General features: G+C 43.6%; 2 protein-coding genes across 6 annotated transcripts in view; one reads left to right on the top strand and one right to left on the bottom strand.

Moving 5' to 3' along the window:
* LOC135223697 (RNA-binding protein squid-like) overlaps positions 1–1,124 on the top strand; it is a 10,734-nt gene extending 9,610 nt beyond the window's left edge. Inside the window, exons 5-6 of one of the 5 annotated variants that reach the window (XM_064262414.1) lie at positions 402–497; positions 717–1,124. In XM_064262414.1, coding sequence (XP_064118484.1) covers positions 402–497; positions 717–781 — 161 coding nt within the window. In that variant the 3' untranslated portion in view covers positions 782–1,124. Of the gene's footprint in view, positions 1–401; positions 499–617 lie in introns of all 5 variants that reach the window. The other 4 variants (XM_064262415.1, XM_064262413.1, XM_064262416.1 and 1 more) reach the window with 4 other exon arrangements.
* Positions 1,125–2,687: 1,563 nt separating this feature from the next.
* Positions 2,688–19,051, bottom strand: part of LOC135224005 (uncharacterized) — a gene marked incomplete at its 5' end in the record, with an annotated part of 28,337 nt that continues 11,973 nt past the window's right edge. Inside the window, 3 exons of the mRNA XM_064262930.1 lie at positions 2,688–4,233; positions 4,841–5,030; positions 6,047–6,107. Coding sequence (XP_064119000.1) covers positions 3,883–4,233; positions 4,841–5,030; positions 6,047–6,107 — 602 coding nt within the window. The remainder of the gene's footprint in view (positions 4,234–4,840; positions 5,031–6,046; positions 6,108–19,051) is intronic.

Genomic DNA, 19,051 nt, shown 5'->3' with positions numbered 1-19,051 from the left:
ACATAAAAACTTGAACATGCAGAGCTAGAGAATTGAGTTTTGGTGGGTTTTAAGTTTTAATCTTCAGCTAATTTACTTAGGCAGTGTTACACGAGCTCAACTTTCTAGTTAATCTTGCAGTTAATTTTTGTGCGCCAGGGTCACCCCCCCCCCCCCCCCCCCTACCAATATAAGGTTCTCAGTCCTGTCCATTCAGGTGGTGTCACACGAATTCTGCTTGCCAGGTTCAGTTGTTAAATATTAATTTCTTGGTACAGTTACCAGACGATGCTAGAAAGTGCTCGTGGGGCTCAGCCTTTTATGTTCAGTTGAAAGCTGAGTAGGGAGTTTACTGTTAAGGAAGCTCTTGTTTGAGACACTTAGAAAAGGTTGTTATAGCTTAGTCCTTACTGTTGTTGCAGGTGGTTATGATTATGGATATGGCGGATATGGGGGTTATGGTGGATATGGGGGCTACGGTAATGATTACTATGGCTATGGCAACGGTGGATATTATGGTAAGTATCAGGCTCTTGCTTGGGTTAATGGTTTTAAGGTGTATTATTGCATGTTTAATTGTGAGAAAAAGGTGTCATGAATAAACATTAATATTCTCAATTATTTGCATGCTGCCCCAGCTTCTTAGATTAAATGTACCCACGGGTCAGAACGGGGGGCAAGATTACTATTAGTGTTCAACGAGACTGATTATTTATGGCGATGTTGGCCCTTACCAGGCGGCCAAGGGTACGACGGGAAGAGCCAACGTGGGCGGCAGCAGACGCGGCACAACCCATACTGAGGGAGGAGGGCGTCGAGACTATAATCAGACCTGCAACGGCACGTCCTACTAAGGAATAGCAACGCTGACGGGATCACCCCCACTTGTCGAGAGCCAGTCGTCTTCATCCACCAGTATCCTCAAGAAAACGCGTATATATTTTACTAATAAAAGACCATAAAAACTGAAAAATGCCAGAAAAAACCAGAAAAAAAAATTTGTGAAAGTTCTTGTGAAGCATTCCTGTGTACAGGGCATTTGCTGTACTCTGGACAGTTCATACAAATATTTTTTACTTAGTTTTAAGGAATTTTTCCTGGCTGTACAGTCCGTACATGTATGAATAAAGCGATTTTTGTGTTAAGAGGTTTTTATATGCCTTCTTATAAGCTGGTGTGTAGTTTTATAATTGTGCAAGATTCCAGATTGAAACTTTTTACAAATAAATTGTTGTGGGGGGGCGGGGGGATGTTTTCAGGTTGCTAAATGTTAAATCATCTTGGTTACTGTGAAGATCAGAATTCTTAAAACCCCAGGAATCTGCACTAGCGATCCTATACAAAACAATGTTAAATTAAGTATAAGGAAGGTCTTAACAAAATTATACAGAAATGTTCCACAACTGGTGTAGATTCATGCCACATCACTATGAGTTATACTGGAACTAATACCATTCTCGCACAAGACTTCACAAGTAGGTCTGTCTTCGCGAGAAAGTGAAATAAGTACATGCTGGTGGAGTGGACGAAATACAAATGGTATGACCTTCAAAATCCCCGGGCGTGTATTGCATGAAACATCCCTAAAGCCCATGATTACGGCTAATGCTTACACAATTTCTTGGAATATTTTTGAGAAATACTGAAATTGTTCCGTTCCTTTACAAGAATTAAATAGATCGCCGTCTATTGGCGAGGAAGTGAAATCGATGCTGGTGGAACGGACTATGTACAAATAGTATTCCACTTTTATAGCATTCTAAATTATTGGTGTGAAATATTCCAAAAGATTTTCCTGGTAACTCGACACTGGATTCTTTTTTTAAAAAGACGAGCTTAAAGACTAGAAATGGTATCTCGACAGTTGAGGGTGGTTTGATAGACTCGCTACTTTGCCTTTGGTTAAGATCAGTAAAGGGTAAAGTATTTGATGTATTGGTGAAATGTGTTAGTTATAGATTTAAAACCACTGTTGTGCAAACTAAATGTGAATATGGTATTACAACATATGTAATGTTTTGTCAATAAAGAATAAGTGTTGGTGGTGGTAACATTATCTTGGTAAAAGTAAATATCGGAGTGTAGTTGGTCTACATCCTGGAAATAGTTTAAACTAATTTGTAATAGGTTTCACGGGCAATATTGCCAAATTTTCCACAGAAACACTTTTGTTTACACCGGGTTGCCACTGTGTATTAGATTACACTGCGTGAATATAGAATAATAATGGCTGAATTTTAGAATTGAATTAAAATATTCCTGTGCAATGTGTGAGGAATGAAACAAATCTATAAAAAAATTTCAATATTAGGTAATGTAATTCCCCCGCACAAATTCTGTAAATAGATGGTTCAGCTACATGAATCTTCGAAATTTAGCTTTAGTGAAAAATCTCTACATTTGGTTTAGAAAATTGAAGGAAAGCTGTATGATGATGATGATGGTTTAGCTATATGTTGGAAGAAGCTTGTCCAGCAGTGTATCGCTTATGGCCTATAACCTAGTGGTAGTGTAGCTTCCAAACGGAGCCATGCCATTTTCAGGTCTACCATTTTGCTAGTTTTAACTTGAAAACACATTGTATTTGTAGAAGAATAATGCCAAATAGTAAAATCAAAAGCTTAGATGCAGAAAAGATAACATACTCACAGGCAGCTGCTGTGAGTTTGCCGATTTCGTATGTAAACAATGGGATACGTCAGACAAAATTTAAATAAACATTTAATCTGACCACGAACATAATGAAAAAATACACAACTATTTCTTTATTGTTTTAATATTTCATACTTGTTTTTGTTGAGTATACTATATTTAATAGTATTATTAATAGCATCATTTCTAGCATCTACTATATAAAACTTGGAAGAAAAAAGTGGGGGTTACAATTGATATGTTGGCCCCCACACTCCTGAATATAAGTAGGGGGCAATAGGTCGCCAAGTTTAAGAATATTTTCACGTGTGTATTCTAGCCAGAGTTAAGATCTGTAGCTATTTAGTGTTAGTATCTGAAGTTCGTGCTTGGTCCTATAGAACCAATATGGGAACTACTTTTACCTTAGGTATAAATTGGGTCCCAATCTACCAGTAGCTGCTTGCAGTCACAAGAAATTTTCTCGAGAAATTATTTCTTATAAACACTGAGAATTAAATGGGGGAAAGACATTTTAAGCACTTTTTGCCCTAGTAAGGTAAGGTAGCTGGTCTCCATTCGGATCATAACAAATTAGAATAAGAGTAGGAACTGAGGAGTAAAGTGCACTCTCATCAAACAGAAAGCAGTATTTTTGCTACTGACGTGAATTCTACAAGACCATAGTAATTCCCACCAGTCCCAGGTCGAGATAAACGAGGGTGTAGTTTGCGGCCACCGCAACCGACTTGCATATAAAAGAAAGTTCATAATATTGCAGTCATGAGGTGCATGCAGAGGTATGTTATAAGAATCAGACGTGTCTTACGGTATGAGAATCCAACCACCCTACAGTCCTGGCCTTAAATAATGTCTAATCAGGCACAAAAAGATTAATTTTACAAAATTACAATGAACTGGTTTGTCTGACAGCAATGGACCGAAATAACATCATAGAGGAAAGTTTAAACAATAAGAACAAATTTATAAAACATTATTTGACCATTAGTTTCAATGGTGGTTTCAACCTCCCATTAGTTGTTTATTTTTTGTCCTTATAGTGTTAGAAGGTCACATGTGAGAGGTATAGAAGAACTGCATTATTTATAAGTCTGAATATTTTTGCTTTTAGGAAAGATAATTATATACTGTATTGTTGTTAGTGTATCAGGCTGCATTTCAGTTTCTCTTGCTGGTGTTTTTATGCTTGCTCTTGAACATGGTCGCTGCAGGTTGTACGTAGTAGGTCTTGTTCAGTGATTCGTAAATGGCCTAACTGTTCTTTGCTTCTGTGATTTTTAACCAGTTTTTGACCCCTAAATCTATTTTAGACTGAGGAATAGTTGGGAAGTTCTCTTTGATCTTGCCGGGCAGTTCTTCATACGCAATCCGTGTCTTTTGTGCTCTGTCCATTGGACCAGTAAGGAAAGACTGGTTCTTGAAAGCCAACATCGTTCGCTCATTCTTTCCTGATGATGGAAAACGAACTGCCCGTATCGTCGAGTGAAAATCGCACCCAACTTCATCCACATAGATTCCTTCCATGTAAGGATGGAAGTAATCAAATGTGACTGGTTTTAGATTAAAATGGAAGACCTGACGCCATCCCCCACGAATAACAGCCTGTCGGAAATATTGTTGTTGTCAGTATAATAGTTTGTAGTTTTATTACAATGTAAAAAATGTAAATGTAAACTTAATTCAGAGGATATTCGTAACACAGCGTAATGTAACTCTCCAGGCACGTAAATACTATACTTTTTTGTTATATGTTCAACCTGTTAATCGGTCATAATGACTGGAAGGTAGTTTTCAAGTTACAGTATAGCAAAACTAGAAACCTTTGTTTTTTTTTTTTTCATCTGTGATGCAACACCAGTCTCCTCATTGTTGTAAGCAATACACTGATGTAATACTTTTTATGTCAGAGGATTATTGATGCTGCATGTAATGGAAACAGTTTGCAATTACTTTGCATGGTGACTATTATGACAAGAAAATGATTAAACATGAGTACCTGATGTACAAATGCCTTGAAAGTTAATATGCTGGAAGTAAAGAAGGAATATAATAGTGGATTGAGTTTTTTGTACGAATAAAATTATATAATTCAGAATTATTCCTATGACCAATTTTTTTTAGGACTAAACGTCTTACGCGGTAATGGAGTGCAATGTTCTGTAGTTTTAAATTGCTGTATCATTAAAAGCATGATAAGTTAAATAATCACATTTTCCCATTCTGGAACGTCGTCACCCATTCGATGCAACCTGAGAATGAAACCACCGACGTCGTCCTGCCACTCGTATTTATATTCCAGTCCAGCGCAGTGTCGAGTACAGGGAAGTTCGTTCACAGCTATTGGATCTTCAAATGGAAACCCGTTGCCAACGTCGATGATGTAATCGTCGTTATCATGCCTAAAAAGAAGAAGAAAACAGTGCTTTGCAGCTCTAAGCACTACATAGACCAAGGTGCTGTGGTGACGTGAGCAGATACCATTTGGTTAGTACATATACCAATTTGCCAGTTGGTGTCATACAGATTGCTTTCCGATATATTTTGATATCTTGTTGTCAAGCATTGTACTGTTTGACAAAACTGGAGGCTAAATTGAACCTGCTGAGGCATGAATTACACCACCTTAATGGCAATGAATTTTGCTGTGTAAAGTTGGTGGCTATATATAGGTGCTTTATAGATATCATAATATCATACGTATGTGACAATGTGTTTAGGCCAACTGTGCAAAATAACTGCTATCATCTCATCCAACTTTGAGCTGTTTGGAAACAGTTGACAAATCCTTGCCCTTCTTACTTCAGTACTTCAGTAGGACTGAAAACATCTGAAGATATGGAATTATGAACTCACATTTCTGATAATGAATTCTGACAGCAGCTGCTGTTTGAATGTAGGAGATAGGACTAGGTGAACTAGATTTTGCTTATAACTTAAGAAACAATTAAGTGAAAATACAAGGTAGTGAGAGTTTTTTAAGGGTATTTCATTTGTTTCTAGATTGGTGAAAATATTATGAAAATTTAGGCACTATTGTTTCCTAAGACTGTGTCCATGCACGATAAATGATACGTGAGTTTTTATGAATCAACAATTTATGGTGGAAATTTCACGGTTAGTGGTCAGGATGATTGCAATAGCAGCAAGAGTGACCTATAATGGATCAGGTATATTTTATTAACGTCCATTGCACGTAGTAAATTAAGACTGATTGGTCACAAATAGTGTACTGAGAAGTGTCTGTTGCAATAATAGAGTACAGTAGTTATCAAACGACCTTGCAAAACTGGCTACCTCTACAATGAATTATATAATCATCAAGTAATGATACATCTGTATTGTGTGCTTCATTTAAATCGTGACAAAGGTAGTTTCTTGATTAAATAATGATTAAATACAAGACTAAAAGGTTTACCTGAGATCTTTAATCAGAAGAAATACGTGGTTGTGGGAGTTTCCAAGAGCACTGTAGCACCCTGCCATGAAGAAAAGAGAGGGAGAGAGAGTGAAAAAGAAAGGAATTAGCTTCGAATACAAAAACATCCACTTAAAATTCCACTGCGGTTAGAGGATCGTTACGACGGATTCTGTGTAACTGCACTTGCATTACATTTTAATGTTGCGAAATAACGATACATTAAATGAAAATTAATACAAGCCTTAACTAGAGGCTGTTTTATTGCGAAACACAGAAAAAACGTCTAGGCTCATTATTTTGAGCTGAGGAACAATATCGATATAGCTTGAGCTCATTCTGTGTTTGTTAAATGACCGGGATGACCAAGGTTTGGCTGCTACTCTCCACGACTGATTTGGGTCAAGGAAGTATGGTACAAAAGATGACAGTCAGACCAGAGTATTTAAACAAATCTTATGTGCCTCTCCTTTATTCCTCTATAAATTCTTACTAATGCGTTAGTGGTAAAATATCAGTCTCGCTCTCGTAATATTTAGGGCAATTTGCTTAATATTAACTGCTTTTAGTCGTCCTCTGGTGGGTCTCAGATATTTCCGAGACTCATTACTGCACAGAATATATATGGTTATATATATGTATATATATTATATCATATCTATATATATATATAATATATATATATATATATATCTTACAAGTGTGTAATGTTAAGTGAATTACATATCATGTCTTGCTTGGAGACAGGCTGAGCTGTAGGGGCAGCTTTCTTGAGTGAAGGAATTTGGTATGTAAGCATTTTAATCGAGAGACGGCTCGTCTTGTCGTCAAGCGTGTACATTTGTTTGTACGGATGTTACAGGTCTAGTCGACCAGGGCACTTGTGAAAGCCACATTCCTTTTGGTGAGAAGAAAGAGGTCAGTTTGGTACACGCCAGGTGTCAGGAGAGAAAACCCCATCTAAAAGATGGGTTCTATTCCATGGTATTAGAGACGGGATTCTCTAACCTGACTAATACAATGAACCTATTGACATTCTGGGTCTGGGAGTGAATTCTTAGTCAGGAGGGTAGAATGATAACTTACTAGTTTATTTTGTGGGCAGATTTGGGTTTTTGTCACTATGACTTGTTAATAATTTTGTTCTATTTTATATTCATCTTCTTTGGGTAATAAATAGTATATTTTTGTACTTATGTGATCTTAATAGCCTAATGACATGTTTGCAGACAGAGGGCACCATTGACAATTTGTGTAGTTTTAATAAAAGGGTGGTAAGAGTGGTGGCAGGCGGTTTAAGAGGCTTTTTATATATTTTATAAGCTGTAGGTACGCTAACGAAGAGACTGGTGACTAGTTAGACTTAGATGTTTTTTTGGTAGGAGAAGGGGTTATAATCGTGTCACAGGCAACTCGGGGCTCTTTTTGCTGATTCAATGGGTTGGGTACTGAGAAGCTGTACATCTCTCTGGCTAAGTCAGTGTCAGCCATCTTGTGATTCTTGAATGACAGTGTTTTATAACGTGAAGGGGAAAAGTTTAATTTTCGACGTATTAAAGAGTTTCACGAGTGTGGTAAACAGGTCACGCATATTTGCGGTGCGTATACGAATTTGGTTTCCAGTCATATGAAGATGTGAATGCATTTTCAAGCTTTCTTTCTTATTTTCTCCTTTTTATCTTTTCTTTTTTTACTTTTTTTGTTGTTTTTTTGTTGTTTATATTCCTTTTGTTTGTTTAGGCGAATTTACTCGAGCGGAGTTTTTTGTTGCAAGTCACGCCCTGAGAGAGAGAGAGAGAGAGATAGAGAGAGAGAGAGAGGCGAGAGTTGGTGTGTGTGAGACGGTCACCGGGTTGGATCACTTCATAAGCGTTTTGCATTTTTTTTCTTTTTCTATCCTCTCCCTATTTTTTGTTGTTGTTGCTTTCATGGGATGATATACTGGGTGTGGGGCACGTTTGCCTTTTGTTATCCATTATTAGGGGAAAATTTGTTTTAATTTTTCTGGATTGGGTTTTGTGTATATAAATACATTGATGTTATTGAGATCGGGGAATCTTATAGAACAAAAGAGATTTCGGAAAGAGAGAAAGATGGCGGATACTAAGAGTACCACAACGCTACTACATCACGTAACGAACATGAGTGCAGGCGTGAGTCCTTTCAGAGGGATGGTAGATGGCGTTCTATCACAACCTGTACAAATTTTTATTGAAGGGGTGAATAATTATTTAGCTGGAAATAATATATCAGATGATATAGAGGCATTTAGAGGCGAAAGCTTTGCTAGATTTCAATAAGGGAGATCTCTCCCATCGTTGCAGGAGTTTCCAATTTACAAAATGTCGTACCTGGATGGATTTACAAGCATTTTTAAAAACAGTTTATGGCTCAAAGGAACACAGAGATATGGTGAGGGACCTTCGGGGTCTTTATAAACTATGGAAGGGCACTAATAGCTTCGTAGAACATAGTTCAAAACTTTTTGACGCAGTGGCGTTTTGGGTAGGAAAATTTAAAACATCTAAATGGGTTACAGGGAGTAATGTCTCTCTTAAGAACATTCATAAACTGATTTATTTTTCCCTGCTCTTGCACGATGTACCAGATGCGATAGTGAATAGCTTTGATGAAAAGATTGAACCTACTTCAGACGAAGAATTACTTTATGCCCAAATTGAGAAACATATGTCTAAATGTCCCACTGTAGATAACACAATTTTTAATGGGACAGGCCCGAGGGATAGAGTGCAAAGAGACACAGAATTTTCTCCTCCCCGTCTGTGTGCAAAAGTTGAATATAACAAAAGATTGATCGATCAAAAGCAACAGCAGTTGCACTGTTTCAACTGCAATAAACCAGGGCATCCAAAGAAATTGTGTAGGGTTAAATATTGTGGAATGTGTAAGAGTACCGATCATTATTGGCAGTCTTGTCCATCTCAGATACGGAGAGATGCGAGGCCTACACCTCAAGGTTCTGGTAATTATAATGTGAGAACTTCCCAGGCAGGTCAAACCAGAGGGCAAAGAGATCGGTGAAATTTTTGGAAGCCCGATCAACACAAAGGGTACAGGTGATTGGTACGTGCCATTGTGGTCTCGTGGGGGATGCCCCAGAGCCCAGGCCTATAGTCTATGGAACAGTAGGGGATGTGGATATCCCGGTATTTATAGACCCGGGGGCGTCTATAAATTTAATGGACTATAATTTGTATCAATCCATATTTTCCAATTACCCTTTGCAACCCTCAACGGAGACAGTGTGTGATGTGCAAGCCCATAGATTAAATACCCTGGGTTGTGTTCAAATACAGTTTACTCTCGGTGACAGAGTGCTAACAGAATCATTTTTGGTAATGAAAGGAATTGCGTTGGGCAACAGACTTTTGCTGGGTAATCCTGCTTGTAGAAGACACAAGATTTCAATCCATGCAGGTGTTAATGGGATAACCGTCGGGATACCTGGTGTTTTTCTGCCTTATGAGGACGTGAATAGAACGGAGGACATGGAGGTTATTGAAAGAGGAGATGTGCTCAGAGATATTAACCCTTAAACGCCTATTGGATGTATTTTATGTCGAGATAAATTGTCTCTTGGGTTCCGACCGGACGTAATTTACTTCGACATACAAAAGTTTTTTTTAAAATTCGCAAAAAAATACTTATAGGCCTACCAGCCTAAAACTTTTGAATCACGCGCCTTGGGGGATGCTGGGAGTTCACGGATCGAGGTGTTGTTTTGTTTAGAAGCATGACCCAGGTGCGCATGCACGAAATGCCTCCTCGCATCAGTCAGCATCAGTGCCACGTCGTCCGAGAGCGATATCTTTTGTCGCAATCGAGTTTTCCTGAACTTGTGCGAGACTTTGAATATTTGTGGAGGTACAGGATGTACAAAGAGATGTCTCAACGACATATGGACCGCGAAAGGCGCATTTTACCCGTCGGAAGGGATCGTGTAAGGCGTATCTTGGACTTGGATGCTGGCGAAGGGCCAAGCACCCAGGATGACCTGGCGCCTCAACGCCGTTCTGTGCGGCCATGTGTGGATGAAAGTGGTTTAGGATCACAATGTGTCTCGTGTGTCTTTAGTAACCCCTAGGAAGCATCGGGGCGTCCTTAGGGGCATTCGTAGGAATTTGGGAGGCCTCCAACCAAGGGACATAGAGGAGTACTTATCAGAGCTTGATCGGGAATATGTTGCAAGTCCTCATTTTGATGGCGGATGGTCATCTAGTGATGAGGACATCAGTCCCGATGTCAGTGATGGCGAATATTTGCCCCCAATGTCCGTTCGAGGCTCACATCCCGAAAGTGAGCTCGAATTTAGTGGTTTTAGTGCATATGAGGGGGAATCTGAGGAGGGGGAGGATGAGGATATAGGGTCTAGTTTTATCGCGGATGACTATACTGAAAGCGAAGGCCCAAGTAAGGGAGATGGGCTAATGGGGGGTGGTTCGTGTGCGAAATCGTGCCCGTGCGCGCCAGCCAAGGTGAAGGTCAGTCGTCCGAGAGCGACGAGGGGTGGACAGAGGACCCCACCCTACCTAACATGCACCCATTCACGGCAACACCTGGGCTCACCGTACCTGTTCCTCTCACTGCTCTGGGGTTCATCCAGCTGTTCCTTACGCAGGAATTGCTGGAGTACCTGGTAGCAGAGACGGTGGACTACGCTCGGTACTGCCATAATGAACTACGCACGACATTGTCGTATCGCTGGCGGGGCTGCAACCTCACCGACATGGCGCATTTTTTTGGGCTCCACATTTATTTTGGTATGATGCCTTCTGCCGACGTCAGGCAATATTGGAGGCGGAATTTTTTTTTTTAAGTACGCCCAATGTGCCCGGCGTTATGCCCCGTGACAGTTTCCTGGCGTTGGACAGGTATTTCAACGCCTTCAACCGAAGGGCCATACTCCGGAATAACCGCGATCGCCTCCTCCTAATCCGCCCAGTGTTGGAATACATTCGTGAACGGTGTAGAATTCTCGTGGTTCCTGGAAAGAACCTTTCTTTGGATGAGGGGATGATGCCTTACAAAGGACGTCTAAGTATTAAAGTGTATGACCCCAAGAAGCCGAAGAAATATGGAGTGAAATTTTTTTTTATTACCGAGTCCAACACTGGATACGTCGTGGACTTCTCGGTGTATTCCGGGGTCTTCTCCACGCTGAGTGACTGTATTCAGTCTTGTGGATCGTTTCTGTAACCAGGGATATCACCTGTTTATGGATAATTATCATAACTCTGTATCCCTGGCCCAAGAACTGTATGAAGCAGGTGTGCACGTCAGTGGTACCCTTCGGTTGGTGCGTGGGGCCCCGAGTTCCCTCAAGAGGTACGCTAGCCATCTGCAACATCTGGCAAGAGGAGAGACAGAGTGGCGGCGGAAGGGCGCTGTCTTCGTCATCTGTTGGAAAGGGGTCCGACTCGTCCCCATGATTACGAGGAGTCGTGAACCCATCCAAGAAGAGATTGTACAGCAGAAGAAGACACGTCGACAGGGCCGAGTTGTGTTTGAGCAGTTTCATCTCGAGCGGCCTACTGTCATTGGGCACTGCAACAGGCACATGGGAGGAGTTGATCACTTTGGTCAACTCATCCAGTATTATCCCTTCGCCAGGAGAATCAGGAGGTGGACACAGAAGCTCCTCAAATACATCCTTCAGTTGGCCCTCCAAAATGCCTACATACTCTACTGTGGGTACCATGGTGACCATCTCCGTAGGTTGTCCCACATACAATTCCTCGAGGTAGCCGGGAATGCCCTCATCAACTTCAATCCCGATGAGTGGCCTTCCATCACTGGCCCCCTGCCCTGAGCTGCAGATCTGCCCCTAGAGGAAAGGGCAGATATTAGGAGGGCCAACTTCGGTCAACCTGCCGCCGCCCCTGCTCAATGCCCTGCCGATGACGCCCCTGCTGCTGATGCCCCTGCTGCCGCCGCCCCTGCTGCCGCCGCCCCTGCTGCCGACGCCCCTGCTGCCGACGCCCCTGCTGCCGACGCCCCTGCTGCCGACGCCCCTGCTGACGACGCCCCTGCTGCCGGCCCCGCCATCACCGCTTCTCGTCGGGTAGTGGACCCTGTGTGTCGGCTGCAGCCAGGGGATCACACACTGGAGGCCCTAGAAGGGCGCAGGCAGAAACGGTGCCGGGTGTGCCATATGAATGGCAGAAGGAGAGACACCCGGTTCTTCTGTCGTACCTGCAAAGTAGCTCTTTGCAGGATAGGGGAGTGTGACCGTAAATACCACAATACGGTCTTTTATTGGAGTGTGCCTGATCAACCGACAGTGGAGGGCACACGGGGCCGCCGGCCCATCAGCAGTAAGGGCGCGCGTCTCTCCTCCACCTGTACCTCGTCATGTCGAGAGGAAAAAAATGCAAGACTCTTCAATGGAGGAGGGAGAAAACAAGAGAAGTATGAAGAGTCAGGATTATGAGTGAGTATTCTGCATTTTTTTTATATTTACTTTTATATTTATTACAAGTTTTTATATATCCGTATGTATTAATGCATGATACATTTTATTTCATTTTATGCAAAAAAAAAAAGTTTCATACAATGAACTTACCTGTCAGATATATACTTAGCTAAGACTCCGTCGTCCCCGACAGAAATTCAAATTTCGCGCCACTCGCTACCGGAGGTCAGGTGATCTACCTGCCTGCCCTGGGCGGCAGGACTAGGAACCATTCCCGTTTTCTATCATATTTTCTCTGTCGCCGGTGGTATCAACATTGTTGTTACTACCTCCTGACTGGAATTTGCTTTTCAAGACTTTTTTGATCATCTATATTGGATTTCTTGGTGACGTACTGGATCGTTGTTTTGGCATTCGCTACTGTGGACTGGATTTGGACTTGCTTTTGATTTTTCTGATAGAATGTCTGATTCAAGTGTTAGTGTGAGAGTGTGTGTGAATGTAGGCTGCAAGGTGAGGATACCGAAGGCTTCGGTTGATCCTCACACTGTATGTCGTAAATGTAGGGGGTTTGACTGTTCTTTGGCTAACACCTGTATTGAGTGTGAAAAGTTGAATGCTAATGAATGGAAGACTCTAACTTCTTACTTGAAGAAGTTAGAGAGGGATAGAATTAGACGGGCTGCACAAAAGAGTGTGAGTACAAGGCCTATTGAGCCTTTTTCTGAGTCTAACTCTCCTTTTATTAATGAATATGATTCTCCCTATGTATCTGAATCCTCACAGTCTGACCGTCCCTGCGATGCTCCCAGGCCTAGACCTCTTCCAAACTCACATACCCAGAGGAGTAGGAAAGTCGAAAGTCGTACGGAGGTTGTGGGGAATCCCCAACGGTCAGGCGTCCCTTCAGCAGGTTCTGTTTTGTTACAGTCTGCTCAGGACCGCTCTAATAGAAGCGTCCTACGAGATTGTTTCTCGTCGTCCGGTTCTCCTTCACCTAAACGAGGGTGGAAGGACTCGGATCTTTCTAGGCCACTGAAAAGGCATTGGAAAGAGCGTGCGTTCGACCCGAGCCCGGAACGCTTCTTGGAGGAAGCTCCTTCTTCTATCAAGAAGGCTAAGCTGGTTTCGACGCCTCCTCGAACAGTATTTGAGGATCGCACTCCTTCGAGTTCTCCTGCTTCTTCTATTGAAGAGGACGCTGGTGTGGCTTCCAAGAGGATATTGCTTGCAGTACAAGAGCAGATAGCCTCTTTGGTTGGAGTTCTTTCGAGGGATCCCCCTCGCAAGAAGGACGCTAGACTTCCTATTAAGAAGTCTCGTCTTCTTTCACCGGCCAGACGTGAAGCGTCCTCCAGACATGGGACGTCTTCCAGGCGCGAAGAGTCGTGCAAGCGTCAGGAGCTATCCGAGCGAGTTGCTCTAGATAAGGATACGCTCAGGCGCGAGGCGCCAGCCAGGCGCGAGGATTCAGCCAAGCGCGAGGCGCCAGCCAGGCGCGAGGATTCAGCCAAGCGCGAGACGCCAGCCAGGCGCGAGGAGTCAGCTTTGCGTGAGGCGCCAGACAAGCGCGAGGCGTCAGCCAGACGCGAGATGCCAGCCAGGCAACAAGCTCCAGCCAAGCGAGAAGCGCCAGCCAAGCGCGAGGCGCAAGACAAGCGCGAGGCGCCAGACAAGCGCGAGGCGCCAGACAAGCGCGAGGCGCCAGCCAAGCGCGAGGAGCTTTCCAGGCGTGAGAAGTCAAGCAGACGCGAGACTTCTTTTAGACTTGAGAGAGAGTCTGTTCACTCTATGAGTCCCTCTCCTAGTAGGATTTCTTGTCACCAGTAGAGAGAGAATGGGATGAAGATCCTCTCGTTTTTCAGGCCGATTCTCCACAAGGTGTAGAAGGAGATTCGGAAGAAGAGGGTAACGGTGGAGAAGGAGTCTCTAACTATAGAGTTCTGACAGACCTTCTTTTGCAGGAATACGGAGATTCTTTGACTCCTGCGGCTCCTCCTTCACCTCGATCACTGTTTTCGAGTGCGGTTGTACCAAAGTCTTCGTCGGTCTTGAAGATGAGACCTAATATCTCTATGAAGAGAGCGCTACAGTCTTTAGACAAATGGATGTTGTCAAAGAAGGATCTGGGCAGAACCACCTTCTGTATGCCTCCAGCCATACTTTCTGGCAAGAGAGGTTTCTGGTACCGAACTGGGGAGAACATGGGCCTTTCTCTCCCAGCGGCAGCCGAAGCGGACTTTTCAACCTTGGTTGATTCATCACGGAGACACGCTTTGAATGGAGCTCGTGTGTCTTGGGCGATTTCGGAGACGGATCATCTCCTCAAGGGCCTCTTCCATATTTTGGAAGTGTTTAATTTCCTAGACTGGTCCCTTGGGGTGATGTCTAAGAAGGCTCATGACTCGGAAGGTCTAGACCCCGAAGTCATTCTGAGTATTCTTTCTTGTATTGACAAGGCAGTACAAGACGGATCGGGAGAAATCTCCTCTCTTTTCGGAGCGGTACTCCTTAAGAAGAGGAGTATTTTTAGTTCTTTCCTAACCAAGGCGGTTTCTCCCTCACAGAGAGCAGCCCTGGTTTTCGCTCCCATGTCTGACTTCTTGTTTCCTTCTCAGTTAGTGAAGGACATTTCTCGATCACTGACTGAGAAGGCGACACAGGATCTTCTCCTGCAAACTGCAAGGAAGAAGAGACCCCTTGTTTCGGTTGACAAGAAAGGACCGACTTCTACGGTTCAGCCCTTTCGAGGAGGCCCTCTCTCCAGAGCTCCCTCTAAGAGAAGAGGTCCTGAGAGGAGAGGTAAAGCTTCTTCCCGTCCCTTTAAGAAAGGGAAGTGAGACAGACAACCTCCAAACACCAGTGGGTGCCAGGCTTCTCGAATTTGCAGACGCTTGGTCACTCATAAACTCGGACGCCTCTTCGATGTCCATAATCAGGAAGGGATATCTTATCCCCTTCCAGGACAGTCCTCCCCTAACGACCATTCCGCGGGAACTGTCAGCCAGATACAGGGACCCTGTACTGAGGGATACTCTTCGTCTGATGGTGAATCAAATGTGGGACAAACGAGCTATAGAATTAGTTCTGGAGCAAAACTCTCCGGGGTTTTACAATCGTCTTTTTCTGGTTGCGAAAGCCTCAGGGGGCTGGAGACCAGTACTAGATGTCAGCGCTCTGAACAATTTCGTTCTAAAGGAGAAGTTCTCTATGGAGACTTCGGCCTCAGTCCTGGCGGCTTTGCGTCAAGGAGATTGGATGGTGTCGCTGGATCTCCAGGACGCCTATTTTCATGTCCCGATTCACCCTTCGTCGAAGAAGTACCTCCGTTTCATGACGGGGGGAAGGAATCTTTCAGTTCAGGGCCTTGTGTTTCGGCCTGTCCACAGCTCCTCAGGGTCTCACAAACCTGATGAAGAATGTGGCGAGGTTTCTTCACCTCAAAGGCGTCAACATCTCTCTATATCTGGACAATTGGCTCATCAGGGCCAGAACAGAGAGACAGTGTTTGGAGGACCTTTCTTTGACCCTAGACCTGATAAAGGCGTTGGGACTACTCGTGAACCTCGAGAAGTCACAGCTGATTCCCAGACAGAACTTGGTCTATCTGGGGATTCAGATGGATTCTCGGGGTTTTCGAGTATTTCCTTCGCAAGAGAGAATCGTGAGAGGCTTGGAAAAAGTCTCTCTTCTTAGGGAAAGAACGGACTTCGGCGAGGGAATGGTTAAGCCTTCTAGGCACCCTTTCCTCACTCGAACAGTTCTTTCCTCTAGGAAGACTGCATCTTCGTCCTCTTCAGTTTTTCCTAAGGAGATCTTGGAACTGGAAGACTGGACTTCTCTCCGACAGTTTTCTCCTTCCAATGGAGATGAAACCACACCTGCAATGGTGGTTGTCCCCTCTAAAAGAGAACAAGGGAATTTCTCTGGAAGTTCCGAACCCAAGCCGAGTGTTGTATTCAGACGCATCGGAGAAGGGTTGGGGAGCAACACTAGGACCGAGAGAAGTGTCAGGCACCTGGAAGGCAGCACAGGTGTCCTGGCACATAAATTGCAAAGAACTTCTAGCAGTTCACTTGGCGCTAAAGTTCTTCAAACCCTTTGTGACAAACAGTGTGGTCCAAGTGAATGTGGACAACACTACAGCCCTGTCCTACATTCGAAAGCAAGGAGGAATGCACTCCGTGTCTCTATACGAGATAGCAAGAGATCTGCTAATTTGGACCTCACAGAGGAACATCTCCCTCCTGACAAGATTTGTTCAGGGTACGAGAAACGTCAGGGCGGACAGACTGAGCAGGAGAAGCCAGGTCCTTCACACAGAATGGACTCTTCATTCAGAGGTGTGTCAGAGTCTTTGGGATCTTTGGGGCACTCCTCACGTAGATCTGTTCGCCACATTCCTTTCCAAAACGCTGGAAGTCTTTTGTTCAGTGGTGGAAGACCCAAGAGCTCTCGTGGTCGACGCCTTCCTGCTAGACTGGTCTCATGTGGACGTGTACGCTTTCCCCCCTTTCAAAATCCTGGGACAAGTGTTGAGAAAGTTCGTAGCGTCCAACGGGACAAGGATGACCCTGATAGCCCCGTTTTGGCCAGCACAAGATTGGTTTGCAGAGGTGCTGGAGTGGACAGTAGACTTCCCAAGATCCCTTCCAAAAGGATGGATCTTCTCAGACAGCCACACTTCGAGAGGTTCATCAAAACCTCCCCGCTCTCGCGCGACTGCCTTTTCGACTATCGAAAGACTTGTCAGAGCGAGGGGTTTTTCTCGCGAAGCTGCAAGCGCTATCGCTAGAGCCCGCAGAGCTTCCACTAGACGAGTCTATCAGTCGAAAAGTGGGGAGGTATTCAGAAGGTGGTGTAAGTCTAAGAAGTTGTCCTCCTCCAGTACCTCTATAACCGAAATCGCTGATTTCCTTTTGTTCTTGAGAGAGGTCTCTCACTTATCTGTATCGACGATCAAAGGATACAGGAGCATGCTTTCGGCAGTCTTCAGAAACAGAGGCCTAGAGATTGCTGAGAATAAAGATCTGCACGACTTGATTAGATCGTTTGAAAGGACAAAATCTAAGGAACTAACTCCTCCCAGCTGGAACCTGGATGTAGTTCTCAAGTTCCTTTCGTCTGACAGATTTGAGCCTCCCCATGTAGCTTCGTTCAGGGATATAACAAGGAAATGCTTGTTTCTCCTATCTTTGGCGACAGCCAAAAGAGTTGGGGAACTTCATGCCCTGGAAGATGAAGTCGGCTTTAACAGAGACTCGGCCTTCTGCTCGTTTAGAACTCTTTTTCTAGCGAAAAATGAAAACCCATCGAATCCCTGGCCCAAGAGATTCGAGATCAAAGGCTTATCGAGTCTAGTAGGGAGAGAAACAGAAAGGTCTCTTTGCCCGGTAAGAGCCTTGAAGTTCTACTTACAAAGAAAGAAACAAATGGGAGGCTCTAGACAAAGTCTTTGGTGTTCGATTAAGGACCCCACAAGAATCATGTCTAAGAACGCATTAGCTTTCTTCATTAGGAGCGTCATTACAGATGCTCACAAGTTTGTCCTGACGACTCTTTTTCCGCTTTTAAGAGTAAAAGCCCATGAAGTTAGAGCAGTGGCGACGTCTCTCTCTTTTCAGAAGAATATGTCGCTAAAGAAAATCATTGATACAACATATTGGAGGTGCAATTCGGTATTTGCATCTCACTATCTTAAAGACGTTTGCGTGACCTACGAGAAATGTTTTTCTCTGGGGCCTTTTGTATCGGCGGATACGATACTGGGTACGGGAGCAAACACCAATCCTTAACTTTGTACATACCTTCTACTAGATATGTTCTAGATTTCTGCTGACAAAGAGGGCTCGGTGCTGCACTGGCGGCCAGTCACTGTTGTTCAGTAAGGAACTCTTGTGATATCTTTTAGAGGAGTATTAAAATTTTTTTGTTGAGAATTTTTGTATGAATGCGTTTTCGTTTCGAGTTATGGGTTGTTTGTAATGAGTTTGGGGATAACTCAGAACAATTCTATATACTAACATGGTGGTTAGGATCAGGTGGTCGGGATTGGTTATGCTCCTTCACAAGGTGTGTTGTCATAGAAGTGGTCCAGTACCCATTGACAAAGTCCTTTCAGGCTCTGCCGAGTAAGCGGTCATATACCCATCGACAGACCCACAAGAACTCTAGCCATAGATCTAATATCTCGCTAAAGTCTTGAGGTGATGCAGACTACCGGCTACAGCCACGAAGTCTACCACCTATCAGGTAGGAACCAAGGTTTTTCTTTTATACCTACAACATATGTTGTTTACCTGTCTATTCCATATTAGCTGTCTCTGACCCTCCACCAAAGGGTGCCAATCAGCTAAGTATATATCTGACAGGTAAGTTCATTGTATGAAAATGATATTGTTATAATACAATAAAGTTTCATACATACTTACCTGGCAGATATATACGATTAATGGCCCACCCAGCCTCCCCGCAAGAGACAGGTGGAAGAGAGAAAATATGATAGAAAACGGGAATGGTTCCTAGTCCTGCCGCCCAGGGCAGGCAGGTAGATCACCTGACCTACCGGTAGC

Source organism: Macrobrachium nipponense, chromosome 10, assembly GCF_015104395.2.
Source record: "Macrobrachium nipponense isolate FS-2020 chromosome 10, ASM1510439v2, whole genome shotgun sequence".
NCBI lineage: Eukaryota > Metazoa > Arthropoda > Malacostraca > Decapoda > Palaemonidae > Macrobrachium > Macrobrachium nipponense.
Note: the sequence above shows the minus strand (reverse complement) of the source record. Positions and strands in the feature narration are given on the sequence as shown.